At 39.4% G+C, this 21,614-nt stretch overlaps 2 protein-coding genes across 9 annotated transcripts in view; one reads left to right on the top strand and one right to left on the bottom strand.

Annotated features, from left to right (window-relative positions):
- smoc1 (SPARC related modular calcium binding 1) overlaps window positions 1-21,614 on the bottom strand; it is a 52,390-nt gene that overhangs the window by 9,451 nt on the left and 21,325 nt on the right. For 4 of the 8 annotated variants that reach the window (XM_044167486.1, XM_044167488.1, XM_044167485.1 and 1 more), the window contains exons 4-12: window positions 20,311-20,423; window positions 19,975-20,074; window positions 17,263-17,313; window positions 16,645-16,692; window positions 13,834-13,923; window positions 13,259-13,336; window positions 6,496-6,688; window positions 4,082-4,164; window positions 292-397 (exon numbers count right to left, since the gene is read on the bottom strand). In XM_044167486.1, the coding sequence (XP_044023421.1) occupies window positions 292-397; window positions 4,082-4,164; window positions 6,496-6,688; window positions 13,259-13,336; window positions 13,834-13,923; window positions 16,645-16,692; window positions 17,263-17,313; window positions 19,975-20,074; window positions 20,311-20,423 (862 nt within the window). The remainder of the gene's footprint in view (window positions 1-291; window positions 398-4,081; window positions 4,165-6,495; window positions 6,689-13,258; window positions 13,337-13,833; window positions 13,924-16,644; window positions 16,693-17,262; window positions 17,314-19,974; window positions 20,075-20,310; window positions 20,424-21,614) is intronic. The other 4 variants (XM_044167491.1, XM_044167492.1, XM_044167489.1 and 1 more) reach the window with 3 other exon arrangements.
- The window catches only part of ccdc177 (coiled-coil domain containing 177), a 40,648-nt gene continuing 38,991 nt past the window's right edge, over window positions 19,958-21,614 (top strand). Inside the window, exon 1 of the mRNA XM_044167481.1 lies at window positions 19,958-20,090. The gene's annotated coding sequence lies outside the window, so the exon portion shown is untranslated. The remainder of the gene's footprint in view (window positions 20,091-21,614) is intronic.

Genomic DNA, 21,614 nt, shown 5'->3' with positions numbered 1-21,614 from the left:
CATCTTTTCAGGACAGCATGGACAGCTTTAATCCAAATACCTTTCAGTCCCATCAGTGTATATAGTTCTAGCATTGATGGATAGTAAACACCAAACCCTGTCAGTGTCTGTGCCAAGATCTGTGCGTTGCATGTCAGAGATAAAATATTAGCGTTCAATTCAGAAAACCAGAGGGAAAGATTATTTGAGAAAAACCAGAAGAGATAGAAGTTTTCCACGAATAATCAGCCATGAGGTATCCTGCTCAGGTACAATTCTCTTGGGTCTTCAATGGTACATGTCACTACTTACCTCCCACCACCAGAGGGGGCTGGTGAGGTTATAGCTTGCACCATGTCCGTGGTGAGGGCATCTAACAAGCTTGTAATGAATTCCACTTTCTTCCCCTCTGGGCAGCCTGGCACAAATCAAAGACAAAAAAAACACCAAAATTACCTTCCACAACTAATTTGAGTAATTACGGTACAGTGAAGCTGAAGTGCCTCTAAAGCCTCGACACCAGTGAACCAGTATGACAGATGTCAAACGGAAAACGGCTGTTACACAGTAAAAGAAAGCATATAAACCATGTCCAGAGCTTAATGACAAACCAGGTGTATCTGTTAACTGGCTTATGATCACAATTACTGGTGAATCATTGTGAATATATTTTCAATAGAAGTGAGATACGTAGTTGGGCTATTTTTGTAAGAGTTCAGAAAAACAGAGCTGAGGCACATGGCGAGAGGTGGAACAGAAGTGTGCGGTGATGAGAGAGTTTTGTTGAGCAGTGCAGACCTGTTAACTTTTATGACACAATTCTGAACACCTTGGGTAGCTCTTTTTAATTGCCCAGATGTATGGTTTTAATAGCACGCTAAACCAGTGCAAATTTTTCCCTCCTAATTGTGTCTCTTAAAGGGAAACTTTAAACGCAGCTGCATAGTAAACTAATCTTCTCATTCTTTTTTTTTTGCAGTCTCTCCCTCTTTTGCTCAAGCTTTCTTAGTCGATCCCCTCCTCCCCTTCCTCTGAGCGCTTGTGGCCTCCTTGTTCTCTGCTCTGTTCATGTCTTTTCATTCCTTTTGTGTTGGCTCAGGGGGTTCTGTGGGAGGTGGTCCGCTGCCCCGCCAGGTGAATCCAATTAGCATTTGCTACGATACGACAAGCTCAGAGAAGCACTGCCTTGCTGCGCCTTAATCCAAGTGTTAAATTGGGGTGTTATGAAGCGCAAACCGTTATGTCGTATGCTGCCTATGTGGCAAGGTGTTAAGGGCACAGTGTGGTGCAGGACCTCTGGCAGCATCAAACCGGCTCAGGGCCACTTGGATTTGATCTTGTTAATCGGAACACTTTAAAACACATTAAAGCTGCACCAAACAAGGTTGTTTCTCTGAAAATACACACATCTTAACAGGAATAGACAGAGGGAAGGTCCACAATAAAGAATTGTGCCAAACCATTAAATCAAAGCAATGTTCACTTGTGGAAGGTTGCATATGTTTATAACCTGTGAATAGTTGAAGTACAGAGTTTTTTCGTCTGTTTCTTCCACCTGAATTATCTTTAGAGCCTTAAAGAGTTACAGCTATCCATTTCACAAGAAAAAAAACAAATATAGAGAAAAATCTGAAAATATAAACATAAGTTTGTGCAGCAGAAAAGTTTTTCCTATTTTATCACAATCACTTTACAACACCTAACATTTGTCAGGTGGGGAATCTCTACATTTGCTTACCTGTCCAATCTAAGTTCTGGCAATAAGTGCAGACTTTTCCACCTACAGAAAGTAATGAATACAAATGAATTATAAACTTTTTGCTGAACAGAGGTGAGTAAGAACTCTGTCCAGATAAAGCTGGGTTCACCAACAAACTGATCAGAGCAGCTGGTTTAGTCACCATTAAATCCCTGATCCCACACACTCAGTTCTGTTCTTACTACACTGGTTGTCTGCAAATGGACGTGTATCACACCTGTGCAGTCGGGGAGTTTGTAGGCACATACAGTCCACAAAATAAGATTTACGTCACTCGGACCCTTACTGCTTCATAGATGCGGAAAGTGTAGTTTCAGTGTGGTGCTGTTTACTGTTACCGCATTACAAAAATGTGGTGGGTGCTAAAATGATTATTATAATTAACTGCCACTCCACCATCAAGGATGCTGCAATAAAATCTGAGACCGTATTTTAGTCCTGGTCTTTATAGTGTGATGACAGGACAGGAGCAAATGTAAATTCCCCCCTAAAAACTGTACGTTAATGTTAAGTTATTTGTTGATAGACTAGATAAGACCAAACTATTTTCACCAAAGGCTTTTAATATATAGATTTTTAACAAAATACAGTTCTTGAACTGACTGAACTGCAAGTTAACAGATCCCAGCCTTTGGTCTCAGGGGAAGAGCTCTTATCTGCTCCTCCTGACAGAGGTGGTATTGTGCCACTTTGTGTACAGTGAGATTGAACCTGTAGCTGCATGCTGTTAATAGACTGCCCTCTCAAGCATTTTTTTAACCTCTTGCCTTGATGTGACGACCAAGAAATATTGTGCTTTGTTGTGGTGGTTCAGAAGATCCTTCCACAGTACATAAAAATATCTCCACTCAGCACCCTGTGGTCTCCAACACCCCCAGCAGCCCCCAACAGCCTCGCCTCACCACCACACCCCGAAACACTCACACCTTCCATAAAACATGCCACACATCTGCTGCACAGTCAGGAGTCATGCTTGACTCTGTAAACTCACCAGATGGGGAATTAAATAAGAGTTACAATGCAACCTTAAATGATGGGGAAACAGAGGGGCAACAAAAGTAAGTGAGCAGTAAAAAAGGGCAGAGGAGTATGAGCCGAGGTTGCGACCTCTGGTTTAGAAGAGCGTCTCTGATCTTTGCTGCCAGGGAATCCAACACCACAAAGTGCGGTTTGGTCGATTCTTAATCAAACCCTAAATCTGATCAGTTAGTGTAGGGAAAAAAAACCTCCCTGGACAGTGATTGTCCAATCAGCAACTGTAACTAAGCACAGCAGGTCAAGCTTTGGATTTCTCCACATGGTGAAACGGTGTGCATGGGGCTGTAGAGATTCTCTGTACAAGAGCAAAAGTGCAAGAAGTAGATCAGTGTGTTTGTCTGCTCTAACATAAGCTGCAAAAGTTAGCATGTTTAGCTAACTAGCTTACTACTTACAATGGTGACCCAGTGTTACTTCCAGGGCCAAGGAGATTTCACAACTAGCACATCCACTGTGTAGTATTTCACCACTGTGTGGAAACCCTTACGTTGGAAGCTCTGTTGCGCTCTTCATTGGATTTGGGGAAATTTACACTCCAGCAACTCCAGCCAAACTCTTTATCCAAGATAGCATTAACGTTTTCCAAACACTTTGGGTAGTCTGCATCTTAAAAGCCTTTTCTTTGATAACAGTAGTGAAATATACAGTTGCGAACAATAAAGCACAAATCTAACCTTTTGTGTAGCTTGTCCAAGTTTGTAAGCCCAGTAGCCAACCAGCATTATGTTAGAATGAAATTAAATGTTCTCATCTTACATTTTCCCTTATCATACTTAGAGTACTAAGAGTATATACATATACACTGCAATACAAGAACATTGCTGCTGCTTCTTTATTTCCATGTCTTCTACATGGATCATCAGTGTTTTCAGCCAACTGACAGAGCAAATGTAAGCTTAATTAGCTAACTAGCTACAGCTGAACAACAGCAAAAAAGATGGTCACCGGCTAGAAATGAGAAGCCTGCTTTTCGAGGACCCATTGTATTAGAAATTACTGACAATTTCAATGGTAAATCTGTCTATCGTTGTAAACTGCATATTGGTCGTGCAAGAACGAAAAGCTTGACAGGCATAGCAACTGTAACTAAGGAGGGCGGGGCTTAGCAAATGTCCGTGTCTGACTGGATTATTTTTTCTAGGTCTTAGTTATTTTTATTAACATTTTTGAAGGAGTGCCAGTGAATATTTAAGCCATTTGTTAAAAAATAAGTTTTGACACAATAAAATCCTGTTTTGTTTTTTTGTTTTTTTAAATCCCCCAAGCCCAAAAATTAATTGAACTGCAGTGCAAAGTGAAGTAAACCTGTCAGGTCTCTGCCTTGGAAGGGATCTTCTGTGTCTGAGACGCGAGATCCTGTAACATCTTCACACTCCGGCGTCCTGTACCTGTTACACAGAGAGGAGAGGACAGCAGGAACATGACTGCATGAGACAGAAACAGAAGAAGAAGCTGAAGAAGGAAAGAATTAACCTGTTTTAGCAATGTGTGAAAAACCTGAGACATCAATGGAGAAGCTCGTCCATGTTGACAAATTTGATCAGCCATAGAAAATAAAACAAAAATGGAACAAAGCCTGGAACTGGAGACGCAACAAAAACACCACAAAATGATTTCCTTCTTTGCCTCAGAACAATCTGAGGTGGAGCTTAAAACCAGGAGATGTTATTGGTGCAGGCAAATATCTTTGTCTATCTTCGTTATGAATGCACTCTCCCTAATGTCTTCACATTCATGCTGTTTTGGCTTCTTAAAACAACAACCTGTTGCTCTTTGGCTTTAATCTGTGTATTCATTTTTGATCAGTAAAGAATTATGGACTGTGATTAACCTCTTTTTTAAAATGCTTAATAAATAAATTTGATTTGACGTGCAGAAAGCTTTGTTTCAGAGCCATGACAAACTGTTTGGCATTATGCGTGGCATGACTCGTTTTCTCCTGGCTATTGTATCAGTGGTTCTTGAATAGGATGGAAAATTGAGCATGTGTGTCTCATTTGCCTCTTTTTTGTTTTGTTTTTTTCAAAGTAAAAGCAAGTTGACATTTCTTTTTTCACAGTCTGCAGGGCCACTGATCCAAGATGTGATGTTTGATGCATGACAGCACATTGCTGTCCAGAGGAAAGAAACTGGGATGAGTGACATGAGGTCTAGTCCAAAATACATTAAATTCTTATGTGAAGAAATAATCACCTCAAGGTTGTCATTCAATATCTCTGAAATGCAGATGAGAATTTGGTCTGTGAAAGTGATTTATTTTAGCTTTTAGGCTGTCAATTATAAATACGCTGGAATCTCATTGATTTGAAACTAAACCTTCCTTATCCTGTATTTAAACTGTAGCAAGACCAAACACCAATTAACTTTTTTTGATTTAAAAAAACCTCATCCTGTAAAACATAAACCTTTTTGTGGAGAGAAAATGACGATGCCCCTTCAGGAACAGAAACAGCTCATCTATTCTCGTCTATGCATGCTTACAGTTTTTTAAACATCCAATCTCTTTCCCTTTGTCTAGTGCTGCATTTCAAGTTGTAATATTCTTGTTCTAGATACAAATCATCATGAAAAGTTTTTAAACAACCAAAACATGAGCAATGGGCTTCAGCATTCTTCACATTTATTCAACATTTTTCTGTTGCCTCATCTCCATCCCTGTGACATACAGCTCTTGCAAAAACCCACTGTGCCTCCGCCATTTCCCTGAAAGCAATATAAACAGTAGCAACTGCACTGAAAACAAATGTCATACCAAACACTGAGTGTTTATGGCCAGCTAAATGATATTCCCATCAGAGCTTGAAGCTAATTGTTTTGCCAAGTGAACCAGCAACGGTAGCTTGGATCCAGAATTCCTCACAAATTGTAAGGTCAGTGTTCGTCTGTTGGCCGGTCGGCCCACCACTTTTGTCCAGACTGAAATATATCAACAACTATTTGATGGCTTGCCACGAAATTGGATACATATATCCATTGTGCCCAGAAGATTAATCCTAATGATTTTAATGATCCCCGACTTTTCTTCTAGCACCTCCAGTAGGTCAAAGTTTTCACTTATCCTGTAATTTATCTGAACATCTACTGTACCAAATTTTGTACAGATATTCTTGGTTCCCAGAGGATGACTCCTAAAGACTTTGGTGATCCTCTGACTTTTCCTCTGGTGCCACTGAGTAAAATGTCTCCTGGATGAATTGCCATTAAATGTGGTATAAACATTCAAGTCCCAGGATTAATTCTGATAACTTTGTTGATCCCTTAGCTTTTCATCTTTATCATCAGATCAAAATAACATCATCATGTTAGCATTGTCATTGTGACATTAGCATTTAGCTTGAAGAAATGTTCTTCAGTAAAGCCTCACAGAGCTGCTATGGCTGTAGACTGTTAGTCTTGTTAAAAATGAAATTCACAGACTTTACTGCCAGAGACACTTAAAACAAGCTTATGTATGTATCTATGTAGTACCGGCACTTCTCATTAAAAGTTTGCAGTCTTGCTTGTGCTTCCAAATGTGCTTGATTGTTTTTTGCCTTATTCAACCTGTCCTACTACCAGGATATCAGATAGCCATTCCCACTTTGGCAGAAAAAGAAATAAACACTCTATAAAATAAAAAGGAAGCTTATTATATTTACCAGTAGACATCTGAATGCCATAGTAGCTTAATAAATAAAAATTTATTTAAGTTAAGTGCTTTTTCTGATAAATTATATTACCTGGTGGAGGTTCCAGGAATGGGCCGTCCCGTGTCCACCAGAACACACCAGCAGTAGCCTGTGGACTGGTGGCACTGGACCGGTTTGTAAAGGCCTCCGGGCCCACAGTCGGGGATGAAAATGGCCTCACGAGGATTCTGCCGAGCCTCGTCCAGTGCGCTCTGTCGCTCCTGGTCACAAGAGGGAACTTTCTCTAAAACCATGAGAAACACACTCAATACAGAGGCACCACAATCAGGAAAACAGAAACACACAAAACAAATGATCTGTCACAAGATTAATGGGGGATGGTGTAGGATAAGATGAAAGATCGTAGACCACCTGGTTATCGATTATAAACCTGATTCAGGATAATCATGTCAGTTAAAAATGTATCAAGTCTTTGAAGCTGTTACAATCAAACAAAGCATTTCTAGTGGCATGCTTCCATGTGTTTGGCTATCGATCAATCTCAATTGTGATTGCACATTCTATCAACCAGTAGGTGGCCAATCAGTCTGTGAAACATATCTGTGATATTTTGAGCATGAAAGTTTTGCACTGGAAATACTGTAGTAGTTTGACAAAAAATCTTAACTTAAGGTCCCCTTACTTTATTGAGCTTTTACAAAGCTCACAATCAGCTTACAATCACCTGTTATCATGGGAAATTCCATGCTTAGGACACTTGATGACAACTGAACCATCTCTGTGACAACTAAGAAAATTTTGTCCTAATCATCCGATTAGTGGATGACCTGCTCTACCTCTAAACCACAGCCATAAAACCTTTATTAGTCCTTCCTGGATCCTGGATCTCAAGTCAGTGCTTGCTTGTTTTCACCAAGATTTGTTTGGGTTCCAAGGACTAGGCTTCAAAAATGTTGCTTCAGAAACCTGGGGTTACAGATGCTGCTATCCACCACTTGTGTCGGGTGGACACAAACAAACCTTACCAAGCTGTATCAACTAATCTTTAACCAGCGACATGTTTGACATTAAGCACTGCTACCATAAAACCTTTACTAGTCCTTCCTCAGGTTGTGTTAGGAAGTCTTTACCCACCATGATCATATCTGTCTCAACAGTCGAGCGGCCCTTTAGAGATACTCCTGCAACACCTTGTCCCACCACACTGTATTTACATTCTCATCCATTTAGTCTATTGCTCACTCTTAAGCCAAGTACAACAGAGCTGCATGCTAAACTTGTTACCATGGTCATGAAGTGTACTTTTGCCACTCCTGATCCATTCTTCATTTTACATTCAAGTGCGCAATGAAGCATTAAGCTTCAATAAGAGGGTCATGCTGACCGTTTGGAGCCTTTTCTTCAGGGCGGCGACATTATGTTTTCACATTGTGGAGCTGATTAGTGCCTCAGCTGTGCCGATAGTCTTAACTCACACAGTTCCAGTAACCAAAGCATAATTAAAACAATACGATACTGTCACTACCTAATTCAAGACAACATCAGGAAAGGAGCTTGTGATTAGATATGGGACTTCTCCTCTACAGAATTTTAAGTATATTCTCTACCCCACAACAGTATGGAACACATCACCACATCATCACATCATTTATTTAAACTGCCTGTAATCAATATTTCTATATTAACATTGGATCAAATGACTACTTGTATGTGAAAGGGGTCGCTCTTAGGGACGAACCCACAGAGAAATACCACCCGAATCTGCAGTTCCCCTCGGCTCTACGGAGCGTTTTAGCATCTTTTAGCTCATTGTTTTGGTTTTACAGCTACTTCAGTCTCACCACTCCCATCAGCTTTGTTTCCAGGCATGGCAAGCAAGTTAAGAAAGTAGAGCGTCTAGCAGCTAAAGAGCCGGATATTTTTCTCAAGAGTTAGTGGAGACCAAAGCAGAGCTAAAAGGAGAGTGAATACTGGACTAACAGGTTTACAGAAAACGACTCAAAATAAATACTAATGTTGATCCATGTCTGCTTTCTGTGTAAATAAGCAATTGTTTGCAAACACATTCATTATGACAACTTTTATATTGTCAGTGTTGTATTTTTATCTTTTTGTGCTGCCCCCAAGTGGCCAAAAAATCAATCAATGTAACTTCATACACAACAGTTTTTACGTGGGAAAATGAGGCCTTCAGCTCATCTGATGATTTCACATTCTCCCCTTTTTTTTGCACACTGAGTTTCTACCTCACAGTTATTAAAAATCTAATAATCCTGCTCTGGACAGTATTTATATTTGCCAACCTGATATGTCTCCCTAACTCTAACACAGTATGTTGCATGGGAATTCACCACAGCAATCTAAAAACTGTGTACCAGACAAAAGGAGTAATACACATCCTTTAATCCATGGCACACACAAGCACAATGCTAATAGATTTCATAGTTGATTTTAAAACTTTAAATCAGTCTTTCTTTAAATGTCAATTTTCAGGGAAATTGATGTCCTGCAGGATTTCATGAAGAATGGGACAGATTACTAGTTTCTTAGAGGAAAGAAACAGCAATATATTAATGTATTTCACAAAACATGATCTACAAATGTTAAGCACAATAGTCCTTTGTCCATTGTAATGTTAATAAGGATGGAGATGACAGTGGTGGCAGGTTCAGCAGCAGATCTGAGGCCTGGCCGAGGCGAGTGGGAGGTGTGCGTGTGGGGGGGGTGTTCATGTTTTCTGAGCATGGCTGCCAACAGAGTACTAAACGTGTCCCTACACCAAAGAACTTTTTCTTCTGTGAAGACTCACACTCAAGTGTTCTTAGCGCTGTGCCGTGGCTCTGGTCCTCGCCAAGGTTCCTTCACATCCAAATTATTTAGCACTGTTTATTATACAGAGGTTATACTGGCGCCAGGCGCTAGGATTCCCAAAAGAAAATTGTTTTTATACATATAAATGGAAAAAGGCTGGACGCTTGCAATGTAATCCCTCAGTTTTGTGTGGAGTTGAAATTCAATCTACGACTTCTTTGCCTGCCTTGCTTTTCTGCTCTATTTATTTTTTATTTTTGTTTCTTTTTCAATTGTATTTCTCTTCCTTTGGCAGGAACTGAATGATGAGAAACACAAACCCTCAGAAAACAAATATTGTCCTGGAAAAAAAGAAACCCACACAAGTGGATGTCAGGAACCGTTGTAACAATTTGCTCGTTGTTGTGGTAATTTTTTCTTCGGGGCAAACTGATAATGGACAAAAGATGACTGTCTGCAGTATCTTTGAGAACAGCCTTGCCCCATTTTATGTCTTTCACTTTGGCCCTCGTCCTCCAGGCTCCGAGCCAAGTGAAACTATTTTTAAATCATCTTTTCTTTTCTCAGTTTCTCTTTCTCTTCCTTTATCATACATATTTTATCACTCTTTCAATCCCTTCCTCCCACCTCTCAAAGCCTTTGTCTCTCACTCTTTCATTTTCCTTTTCTTTATCTCTCTGCTTCTCTCTATTGTAATAGCTCCCCCTCTGAACCTATACTGTACCCCCGCCCCACCCAGCACTCTCTCCTCTTCGCTTCACTCCAATGGTTTTCAGCTGTAGGGTAATCACTGCAATATTGTCTCTAGTAAGCCTTCTCTGCAGTTAGAAGAGTGGAAATGTTAGTAATAGGGGAACTCTGTGAGTAGGTATGTAGATGCATGTGTGTGTTTATTACCTAGAATGCAACATAACCAGAGATGATGCAGAGTTTACTCATAAAATGGATGTTATTTTTGAAAATAATGAATGATGTGTTGAAAAGTAACATCATCATTCTTTAGCATGTTTGGTCGTAGCGCGTTACTGTCGTCGCTTATTGTGTGAAAAGCAAAACACAAGTGCATGTTAGACATGCAAATAGGATTAAAAGAAACAAAACCCCTTTTTAAGACTGCATATTTTTATACAAAATCATGCTCTTTGATGAAATGATGGCATTATATCCCTTCAAAATTTTGTTTTTCTTTTGTTTGCCTCGCCGCAAGGGGAGGAGTGGCGGTTAGCAAGTTTCTGGTTCTGCACACACTTTTATAAATGAGCTGCGAGACAGAGCACTTCCCCCTCCTTACAACATTGGAACAAAAGCATGTCAAAGTCTGGCAACAAAGCATCTTTTTGAAAAATGGACTTTGCATTACTTTGCCTAAGCAAACACGTTTCACTAACACTATCTCTGCATTGCTCTAAATCATAATTATGGAGTATCCAGAGACAGAGAAGCAGTAAATGAATAACGTTGTTTATGTGTGCACAGGAGGGCTGCTTTCTAAGCACTCAGGTTTTCCAGCGCATCGGGAGAGAAAAACAGAGACGTTCTGATTCTGAAGCGCTTAAATATTGAGGATTTGTTGTACCAAATCTTCTCTACTTTGCAAACAGTTTTAGCAAGGAAGGAAGAAAGAAAGCAAGCTCTGTGTCATGATCTCAGGCTATCTCTCCAGTTGTCTGCTTGCAGTCTTAAACTCTGGATTTGGGTTTAAAACACTGGCATCTATTAAGAGAATGAAGCAAACTGCCAGTAACACAAGATGCACACAAACTCACACACCAGTGATGAAGTATTCAAATCATTTGCTTAAGTAAATCTAAATTCTACTGTATGTTAAAAACAGAAGTCCTGCATTTAAAAGTTTACTTAAGTAAAAGTTAACAAGTATAAATTTTGGGCATCAACTAACTTTTATTTTTATCAACAATTAATCTGTTGATTATTTGATTTATTGTTTTGTCTATAAAATGTCAGAAAATGGTAAAAGGTAACATCTTCCAATCAGTTCTATCTGATCAACAGTCCAAAACCCAGTTCAGTTTATGTATGACAAAGAAAAGCAACAAATCCGGAAGCTGCAGCTAGAATCTTTTCTGCGTTTTTGCTTGAAACATTACTAAAACTTAATCGATTATCAAAATAGTTGCCAATTAATTATCTGTCCAACAGCTAATCAATTATCTACTAATTGTTTCAGCTCTAACTGAATGTACTCAAATATCAGAGGTCAAAGTACTGGCTGTGAAGAAGAGTTAGGTCACCTGAAAGTTTTCGGGATTTTAATGTTTTTCAAATCAGTTGATGGAAAGACAGAAAATAGGGAGGGAGAGCAGGAAACAAAGGACAAATGATATGATTAGTGATATTTTGAGTTAACCTTATGTTGGATGTAAACTGTGAATCTTTGAAGTGACTAGTGTAGTGACTGCAGCTATCATAAAGTACAATAATTCTTTCTGAAATGTAGTGCAGCATACATTCTACCAAAATGAAAATGTACTTGCATACAGTAGATGTACTTTGTTACTTCCCGACTCTGAATCCCAAACACACAGGAACACAGTGAAAGAATGTGTGTCTACATGAAAATGTCACTCATAAACACACACAAATATTCACAGTCACAGACATTGAATCTCCTTTTGATAGACACATCCACATACACTCAAACACTGCAATCACATACAGATGCAGTTGCAGAGACACATCGCTCATGTCTCAAACATGATGACACCTCCCCCTCAGTCGGTCTTGTCGCTTGTACTTTGAGGACACCAGATGCTAATTGGAAACAGGAAGCTGGTGTTTCCACAGAAGTTTCAAATTGCCATCACAGTAAATATTTCTCATCTAAAATACAATCCTTAATGCCACCCTGACCACAGTTTCCCCCGCCACATCACCATCATTCAAAATACTAAGGAACCCCATATTACCATCAACTGTTGTGTGCTCTATTGTGTGGGAGAGAGCTGACTTTGCATCCTAAAATAAAATGCACACATTTAAGGTGGTAAAACATTCACATGTTTATTTAAGATTTTTTATTTGTTTGTCATATATGCAGACAAACAAATGCACTTAGTTTGGCCAATGTGTGTGTTTAAAGGCTAATAGAAGTATTTGAACACTGCCAACAATTAATCATCCCATTTATTTAATTTGATCAAAAACCTGTGTATATTCAGTAAACATCGGTAAAATCAAAATCGATTAGCCCTACAGTACATCAAAACTCTCCACTGCAACACCTCAGTGGCAAGCTAGGAGACATTACTGAAGCAAAGCATAACCGATCAGTGACATGAATAAATGAAAATGTGCAAATAAAAAAAATGTATGCACATTTTGCAGACTATTTAATAAAAGACAAACATTAGTCCCATATATCAGCTAACCAATATATCCATCCAACCTAACCTAACACACACCCCCCCACCACATTCACTCATGGACTTGCTGCAGAAGCATGAAAGCCATCCAGCTGCCCAGAGGCTGGTGAACATGTTGAGGCGTAATTGAAAAGGAGACAGAGAAAGCTAAACAAATTACACCAAAGGAAAGAAACCAGGAAACATAATCCCAGCAGTGCAGAGCTGTCTTCAAACTGGAAATGTTTTACATTTCATCTTAAACTAACGGCTTTGAAACCGGTTACACCGGAGACAAGTTGATACTTTCAGAGTGTTCACTTTATTTAGGGTTTGAGCTACTTCTCTGGTGTAGCTTTTTAGTCATCTTTAGATCAATACGTGGCTAATAACTGTATCCTGAAAACAGTGCATGGATGATATTTGAGTAGGTTTATCAGTGATATGGTCAAGTACATGATCCCTCACTGGTTTCCCACACACAAAAACTGCCACTTGTGTTTGAAACGACTCTGTGTTGGGAGTCTATGACTACTGTGTTGATAGTGTACTATAACATATTAATTAGAAACTCTACACCCTATTGTTCTAAACATTTTTTAAGTGTAAATTTAATATGCATAATAAGAAAGAATATATGTGTAAAGTTCTCAGAGTAAAGATGGGTTCATTTGTCTCACCTTGCTTCCTGGAAGTGGAGCTGTTCTGCTTATCCTTATTAACCAGCTGTTTTATCCGCAGCGTTGGAGCAGTTATCTCTGCAATGACAGGAAGATAGAGTATAGATCAATAACTTTCCTACTTTTAGATGGTCTCCACAGAATCTACCACAGCTAAGCTTTATTTAACCTCGTCAGCTGTGCCGTATCCACCAGTAGCTGCATATTTCAAACACTTGAACAGCCAAGCTTTACCCACAAAACCAAACTTTATTGGAATCTTGGACACAATTTATTTCCAAAAATATTAAATATGTCATCTGGTATTTTTGACAGCTGGAGTTTTCCATTTGATATAATGGTGCATTCTTAAGAAATTAGTATGAATATTAAAATGTTGACACACTGTAGCTTCACTAAAGTGTTGGAACAATCTGAGTATCCACAGCTTAAAAGTCCACAAAAGAGAAATCTTCTGAGTCGCATTTTAACTCAAGGTGGTCGGTATGAATACATGCTATGCACCTTAGCTAACTGCACTAAGTGACCAGTTTACCACTGTGTCACAGATGGAGTAGTAGTTAGAGGAGACTTACCATCACCCTCTGGGGGAACATGAGTCTCCATGGTGGGTGTGGGCTTGGAGCCATCATCTGGGTTGAGGGTGAGAAAGAAACGGAAAGAGACTACCATTATTGAGGTTAATACAATCTACTCTCCAGAACTGTTGAATGGTTGGGATTTGCACATGGCCCGGCCAAGACAGATAGAAAAAACAGACAGACAGACAGACAGATTGAATAATAGAAAAACAGAGGACAAACCACCCACATGTGGCTCTACATCTCTCACATACACATCAATAAATCAACTTCTCACACTGACATTCTCACACCAACATGATCAGGCTGCACATTTAGCACACTCCCTCACAATCGTACTGTAAACCACACACACATACACATACATACTCTCACATGAGGAGACCCCCCACCCTTCATCAGGACCCGCATGAGTGCAGTGCAGGTGTAGTATGTGTTGATAGGGACAGAAAGGCCCACTCACAACTAATCCAGAGGGGAACGGACCTCTGAACAAATGAAGGAGTGTGAACTTCATCATTCTTGATTGTCAAAATAAGATGATTTGTCCCACTAAGGATGCCGATGTTGGTTAGGTCAGTCGGTCGATTGGTTGGTCCACCCAAAACGCTGGTCCAGTGTACGAGTAGCCAGACTGCACTGAAATTTGGCAATGATAGTGATGGTCTCCTGAGGATAATTTCAAATGACTTTGGTGATGGTTTGACCATTATTCTAGCTCCAGCATCACATCAATAATTGCCCTCGACTCACGCCTTAGTCCATGAGAAGGATATCTCAAAAACGACTGTCCAGATTTTGGCTTAATTTATTGTGCATATTCATGACCTTCAAAAAATGAATAATAATATTTTTAGTTGTCCCCCTGACCTTTCCTCTAGTGCCACAATCAGCCCAAAATTTCATGCTTTAGGATTTAATGACCCCATGGCCTTTCCTGTAGCATCTCCCTCAGGATAAACTTCCGTGTGTGTGTTCCTAGCACATGCAGCACTGGATGAATAATGGCTTCTGACTCTAAAGGACTAAAAAGGACTAACAAGCGTTCTAGCAGTACCTTTTTAATACAGTGCTTCTCAGTTGGAATTGGCCACATGCGAACGACATGACATACTAACCGCGTTGTATATAACCAGTAGTGTTATTAAAGATCACTGTATCACCATATTTACAACTCTACATCCGAATTAAACTTTGTGAAAACTCTTCAAAGTTTGGGTTTCTTGGCTCCCAAGCTGCAGGCTGAATAAACTTTCAGACTCTTTCTTTCATCCTCAGTTTTCTTAAATGCTGTATGCCTTAGGGGGGAAAAAACAACAGAATTTGATCATTAAGTATTTCAAATTATAGAGTACTCTTCATAAATGTTCTCATTTTGGCAACGAAAATTTGTTTACAAGTTATTATTATTATGAAGTGATATTTGCTGGTCTTTTAGTCAAAAAAATGTGGTTACAAACCATAGTAAACAGCATGTTCTCACTGCCCTAACATCTTTCCACAGCAATAATACTGTGATAAAGAGATCATCTACATAAAAGCAGAATTCGAATACATTTCCTTGTACTCTTGGTTAATTTGTGACTATCTTTTTCCCAGTGTAAGAAACACAAACATTTTTAGTGTTTGGCACTCACTCACACATAGACTGACACAACTGAATGAATAAAATTCATGTTCAGTATCAAAGTTAACTTTTGCTATCAGACAAATCTAAAAATGTATTCAGTCATATTTGGGGAAAAATGCCCCAAACATCACATTTAACATTATAGCACAGGCCAAAGAAAATATTCTGACTGGCTGAAAGAGTCAATGTCCTCTTTAAGAAATTGATAAGTTGTAATGGATCTTAGATAATGCTGTGAATTCAGCTACCTAGAATACTCACCCATGTGCAGTTTTGTAGCATCTGGAACACTCCTTAGGAAATAATTCAATCAAAAGCAAACCACAGAGAATTGGAGTCATGCTACAAACGCTATAGTCCTTAAATCAGACGGCTTGTCAGCAAATTGAAACACTTGAGGTCAAACTGACCTGATCTGGTGAAACTGTAAATAAAATACAACAGTTATGAGGTTGGTCTGAGACAAGTGCACCTGGGTCAAACAACCTCCTGCAGATATGCTACAGATTTTTATTTTTTTTTTTACACTTTCTGAAATTTCCCCATGTAAAACACACGATGGTGCATGCTGAGCATGTTGAAACAAATTCTGTAACTTACAGTATTTGTCAATTACTGTTTGATCCAGGTCTGGACTGTGTGCTACAAACTGTGAGGGGGAAAGAACAATTAATGTAAGCATCGACAGCAAACTCTTACCTCGACTATCACCTAGACTATCACGACTATTGACTAGAGGAAAAGATTTAGAACTACAGTACAGTTTGGAGCAAACCAGTCAAGTTTTTGTGGTGTGTCCATCGTTCAGCATACAGTACTGTCACTCATCCTTTTACTGAAGGAATACCTGAGGATTAGTTATACTGTAGTATCTGTGTCTGAGATCTTATATACTATTTTGAAAAGCTCAGCATCATGCTAACATGCCAAAGAGAAACAAAGCTAGTTTTAAGATGTATTCTTTAACTATAAAGACCATTTTCATCCAAATCCCCTTAAAATTACAAGTGAAACATTAGTCATACTGCTCTGCACAAATATGGACTTTGCACAGATCAGATGCAACAAAATCAGGTCAAAAGACATTTTGACCTTGTTCTCTCTTTCTGTCTCTTTCATACAAATAGAAACACTCACACACATGCACACACAACCTACAGCAGATCTCAACTCACCTTTTCTGCCAGAGTTCGGTGGACTGGGTGGTTTATCGGTTACTGACCCTGTGAAGAAGAAAAAAAAAACCATAACATGTACAAAGCAAAGACTAGACAACAGCAACAACTTCTCGGGAACATTTACAGTATTTAACTCCAAAATGCTGTTTATCCATTTTAGAAACAAAAAAATGTACTTACAATTCACCGCCTTACTGTAAATAAATTATTTTGCAAGAGCTTGAGTCACTTAAAAGCTATCTTATGATTTAGAATTATATTTGATTGTTCCAACAGAACACAGGCCAAAAGAAAAACATCACTCCGAGAGATTACCTAACCCACTGATGTCTAGACTTAGAGTTAGACGCAGAGGTTTATCAAAGTTTGATGAGTACATTCTGTTAGTACTTGAGAGCAGGCCCACATTGAAACATTAGGCTTGTTGCATGATCTTAAGGATGACTAATGCAAACCTGAGTGATCTGCACCATCTGTGGAAAATTATTTAAAAAAAAATAAGTTATACATTTCCAAATTTTCTTGCATGCAGGTAGTCTGTTTGATACATGGTGGAAAAGAGCAAAATTAGGGGGAGAAATTTTGAGTGAAGGCAACTGGAAGGAAATTTACTACCTGACAATCCACTTGTCTCTGCATGAGTTCCCATAAATTCACGGAAGTTTCCTGCAAATGTATGTGAGATGATTGATTTGGGTCATAGTGTACAGGGGCATCTGAGCATGTCAGTAAAGGTTATTTGTTGTCCGCTGATAGGGAAGGGAACGTAAGGGAAGGAGAGTTGGGCATGTGTGACTGTAGCAGCTGTATACAGTATCAGGTTTATTGTGCCCAGATTCTAGTTCCAGTTTCGTTAATACATTTGCAAGAAACAATGAAGATATTGGATCTTATGGGAGACAGGTAGAGACTGTATTGTGCCATAAACCACATTTCAGGATTTAATAAAGACTTCATTTAAATATGGACAACTGAAAAGATTTCTTCCATTGAGAGCTGGTAGAGTACAAAAGTCACTGTTGTGGAAGTTCAGATCTCACAGCAAACCAGATCTCCAGAAGTTATTCTTAATATCTGCATAAGATATAATCTTTTTTGGATTAGGGCTGCAACTAATGATTATTTTGTTTACTGATTAATCTGCTGATTATTTTCTCAATTAATCAATTATTCAGTTAGTTAGTAAAAACAGCCATCACAACTTCGCAGAGCCCAAAGAGACATCTTCAGATTGCTTAATTTGTCCAAACAATGGTCCAAAACTCAAATATATATTATTTACTATCATGTATGACAAAGAAAAGCTACAGATCCTCACCTTTAGGAAGCTTGAATCAGCAAATGTTTGGCATTTTTGCTTGAAAAATTACTGAAAGGATTAGTTGATTATAAAAATAGTTGCCTTTTATTTTTATTTCAATCGACTAATGCTTGCAGCTCTGTTTCGGAGCCAACAGCGTAATTCACATCCACTGTCTTCATGATGAGTGAATTTGAAAAAGCCTGATTCTAAGGGCCGGACAGCATTTCATTTCCTGACCCAAAGAAATTAATTTCAATATAAAGGCCACCATCACTGGATTGACTTACAGAGGCAAAGTAAATCCCTGTGGAGCGTTGGCTTAATAAAGTAATTCTTCTATCATTATTCTTGCTCTGCTGAATTATAAGCTGCACAGAAGAGATACAGTATGGTTTGCGGTCAGTCATAAGACAGAAGTAGATGGTACAAAAACGTGAATGAACTGTTTTAACTTACTGTCCAGTTAGCGACAAAGAGCACAAGTAGTGACTCTATCACAAAACTTCCAGCACCACCTATTTTGTGTGGACACATAAATTAATTTGCTTTGGCACTTTCTGGTGTGACAAGGCACTTTTTTTTAAGGTTTTGAAAAATCCATGAAAAAATCATTAACAAGCTGCCTGGCTGTTTTTCCCAAATACCTCAACACACTGGGGTCCTGTTGTGCACAGAAGGGTCATTCTCTAGATGCACAATGAATTGTTTGTTCCAAAAAAGCTTTCTATTCTGGTGCAGAAATAAAAAATAACTTGAGCTTGACTATGAACTTCTACTACACCTCTACTTGCTTTTGTAAATTGGAAAAGCAGTGTTTTCTAGTATGAATGGATATGTAACTGTGCTCCTTTTTTTAACTTTACTTTACCTATTCAAACTACTGAATCACAGCAGGTGCTATGGGAAACCATACAGGTGATTAGTGGCACAAGCGGGAAATCCAGATAAAAGAGAAGGCACAGAAGATTGAGGCAGAGACAGATAAAGAAAATGAGAGAGGAAAAGATACAGAGAGAGCGGGAAGCCTCTGGCTGTCTGTGGAGCAGCTTCAGAGGGGCATGCGACCACTCTCACCACACTCTCCACACAAAATTTGCACCATATGCTCTAGTGACTGTGCAATCCAATTCTGGCAAATACCCCTGTGAATTAACCTCTGAGGGAAAATGATGGTGATTATCATAAAGTGTTCCCATCCAGGATGAGTGTGCAGAGCCCTGCTCTCTCTCCTCCGGCCTGCTGAGAGCAGTTAGACGAGGGGGAGGGCTGAGAGGCCCCTGGATGTATGGCCATTAGCCTTCTCGTTGACCTTGCACCTGCTATACGCCACATGACATGTAATACACGTGTCCATAGTATGGCAAGAGAAAACCTCTTTAACTGTTACCCAAAGGCTGTGTTTACTCTTTATCCTTCATCAGCACAGTTGGTCTTCCCTAAAAGTTGTTCATTTCACGTGTATGGTCAGTTCGCTGATAATTTATTCAATTTAAGTTATACCTTAGGAATGTACCTGCCAGTATACTAACATAATGGATCCATTCTCAATATTTCTTTGATAAGGAACTGATGCCTATGAATAAAAACTATCTAGTTGTTTTTGAATTCAGAAAAAAAAATCTAATTCCGAAAAAGTGACTGAAAGTTAATTGGCCCAAACCACAGTGACTTGGCTTCCAATCACTCTTGGCTCCAAGATCCTACAAATGCAGCCACCATTGAAATTTTTAAATGTTTGTTACTGTATGCTGCTTCTCCACTCTAATAAAGAATTGTTGGGAAACGTCTTACCCTTCTACTTTTAGTCACACAACCTGTTAAACATTACTCTGAAGTAGAACTGCTCTGGTTGCACAAATAACTCTCTAATCACTAATGTGCACAGTACAAAGGTAGGACAGATGCAAGCTGTTTTGGCAGAGTCTTACACTTCAGCAACCTTGTACGGGACAAATGGTTTAAGATTCTTTTAAGAACACTGGACATTTCATCCACAGGTTGCCAGGCTGGTTTCCCCCTAGTACCTGAACACACCGGGGTCCTGTTGTGCACAGAGGAGCCACTCACTGGCTTGCCGTCACTGGTGACACACCAGCAGTAACCTGTCAGAGTATGGCACTGGACCTGCAGAGGCAAAAAGGTAAATCACACCAAAAAATGACAATAGCTTTGTAATGTAGATGATTAGGTTCAGTATATTTGAGTGTAAATACAGCAGAAGGTAAAGAGTACAATCAAAGATTTGTCAGTGAAGTGAAACTGATCCCTTGGGTGACATGAAGGGGATGGTTCAAAGTAAGAGAAACATGAAGAGTGAAAAACATGAAGGAAAAGAAATTTGTGGATGTAGCGAGACAGACCTGGGCAAATGTTCCATCCTCGTTGCATTCTGGGATAAACATGGACTCCTGAGGTCTCCTGGCTTGTTCCAAAGCCTGGTTCCTCTCAACACGACACTTGGACTGACCTGCATCTGTAACAGATTGACAGGACAGCCTGCTGTCATACACTGTGTACAAACCTCCAACACTACTGTTGTGTTCTTTGTTAACACCCTGTTCACACCTGGGAGCTGACCAGTACAACCACAGTTTACTACTGTTGGCCGCTGAGCGCCATCTGACATTTAAGTGCCTTCCTCAAGGGCATCGTTTTTATAGGTGCACAGGGAGAAGAACATTATTTGTTCATTTTCTGTTTTTTCAGAGTTTTGAGCCATTCTTTCCAACCTTTAGGCTACTACTATTTTTCTTTTCTGATGACAAGCAGCCTTTAACAAGTATTTAGCACAGAACAAAAACTGATTTCAAAAACCTTGCTAAAACAACATATTGCTAAAACAACACATTTCTCGACACTGACCATTACCATTGCCAGAGGTAGACTATGAGCACCACATTGTTAGTGCTGAGGAGTGCGTCATGTACTCTACAATGTCAGTGGAAACTGAGCCTGTGTTCCTGCAGCTCTGATGAGCCAGACCTGCTCTCAGGAGACAGAGATTGAAGTGGCTGAAAGGTCAGAGAATGAAGTGGGCTCCACACAAGCTGGTCACTGGTTGAAAATCCCATCAGCAACTAATGTTTTTATTGCACTCACAGCTCCTGTGGAGTTGAGCTTCATGTTCAACTGTTCGTGTATACACGTTCACACCAGGGAGCTGACCAGTGCGACCGCAGCCCTCCACTTTTGGCAACCATTCTCCCTGGATAAATAAAAGTTTAAAAAAAGTCGTCTCTGGACCTGAGAGGAGACAGACATGTTGTCTCCTCCAGAGTAAAAGACTGACAGAGCCAGAACTGGGTGGTGATGTCAGCGAGAAGGACAGACATGGTTACATGAATTTCTAAACGTAGACTTGCGGAGTATATTTAGTCCTACTTTAGAAACAAGTCTCATTAAACATTCTAGTGCTCATGTCCTAAGCAGAACAAGCAAAAACAGTCCAATGTCCTACTGAAGACCCCAACATCTCATTTAAATAAGTCTGATTTATGGAAATGTAAAAACAACTTCATGATCAGAGGCTGTTTGTTCATCATGTCCTGCCTTATGCTTGTCTGTGCTTGTTAGTTGTGACAAGGCAGCAATAAATGCAAAGGCTTGTTCCTTGATTTTATTTTTTTGTAAGGCAAGCCAATGAGGTACTGTTGCAAAAATGCAT

This window comes from Siniperca chuatsi, linkage group LG15, assembly GCF_020085105.1.
Source record: "Siniperca chuatsi isolate FFG_IHB_CAS linkage group LG15, ASM2008510v1, whole genome shotgun sequence".
Lineage (NCBI taxonomy): Eukaryota > Metazoa > Chordata > Actinopteri > Centrarchiformes > Sinipercidae > Siniperca > Siniperca chuatsi.
The sequence above is the reverse complement of the archived record's forward strand: the minus strand, read 5'-3'. Positions and strand labels throughout refer to the sequence as shown.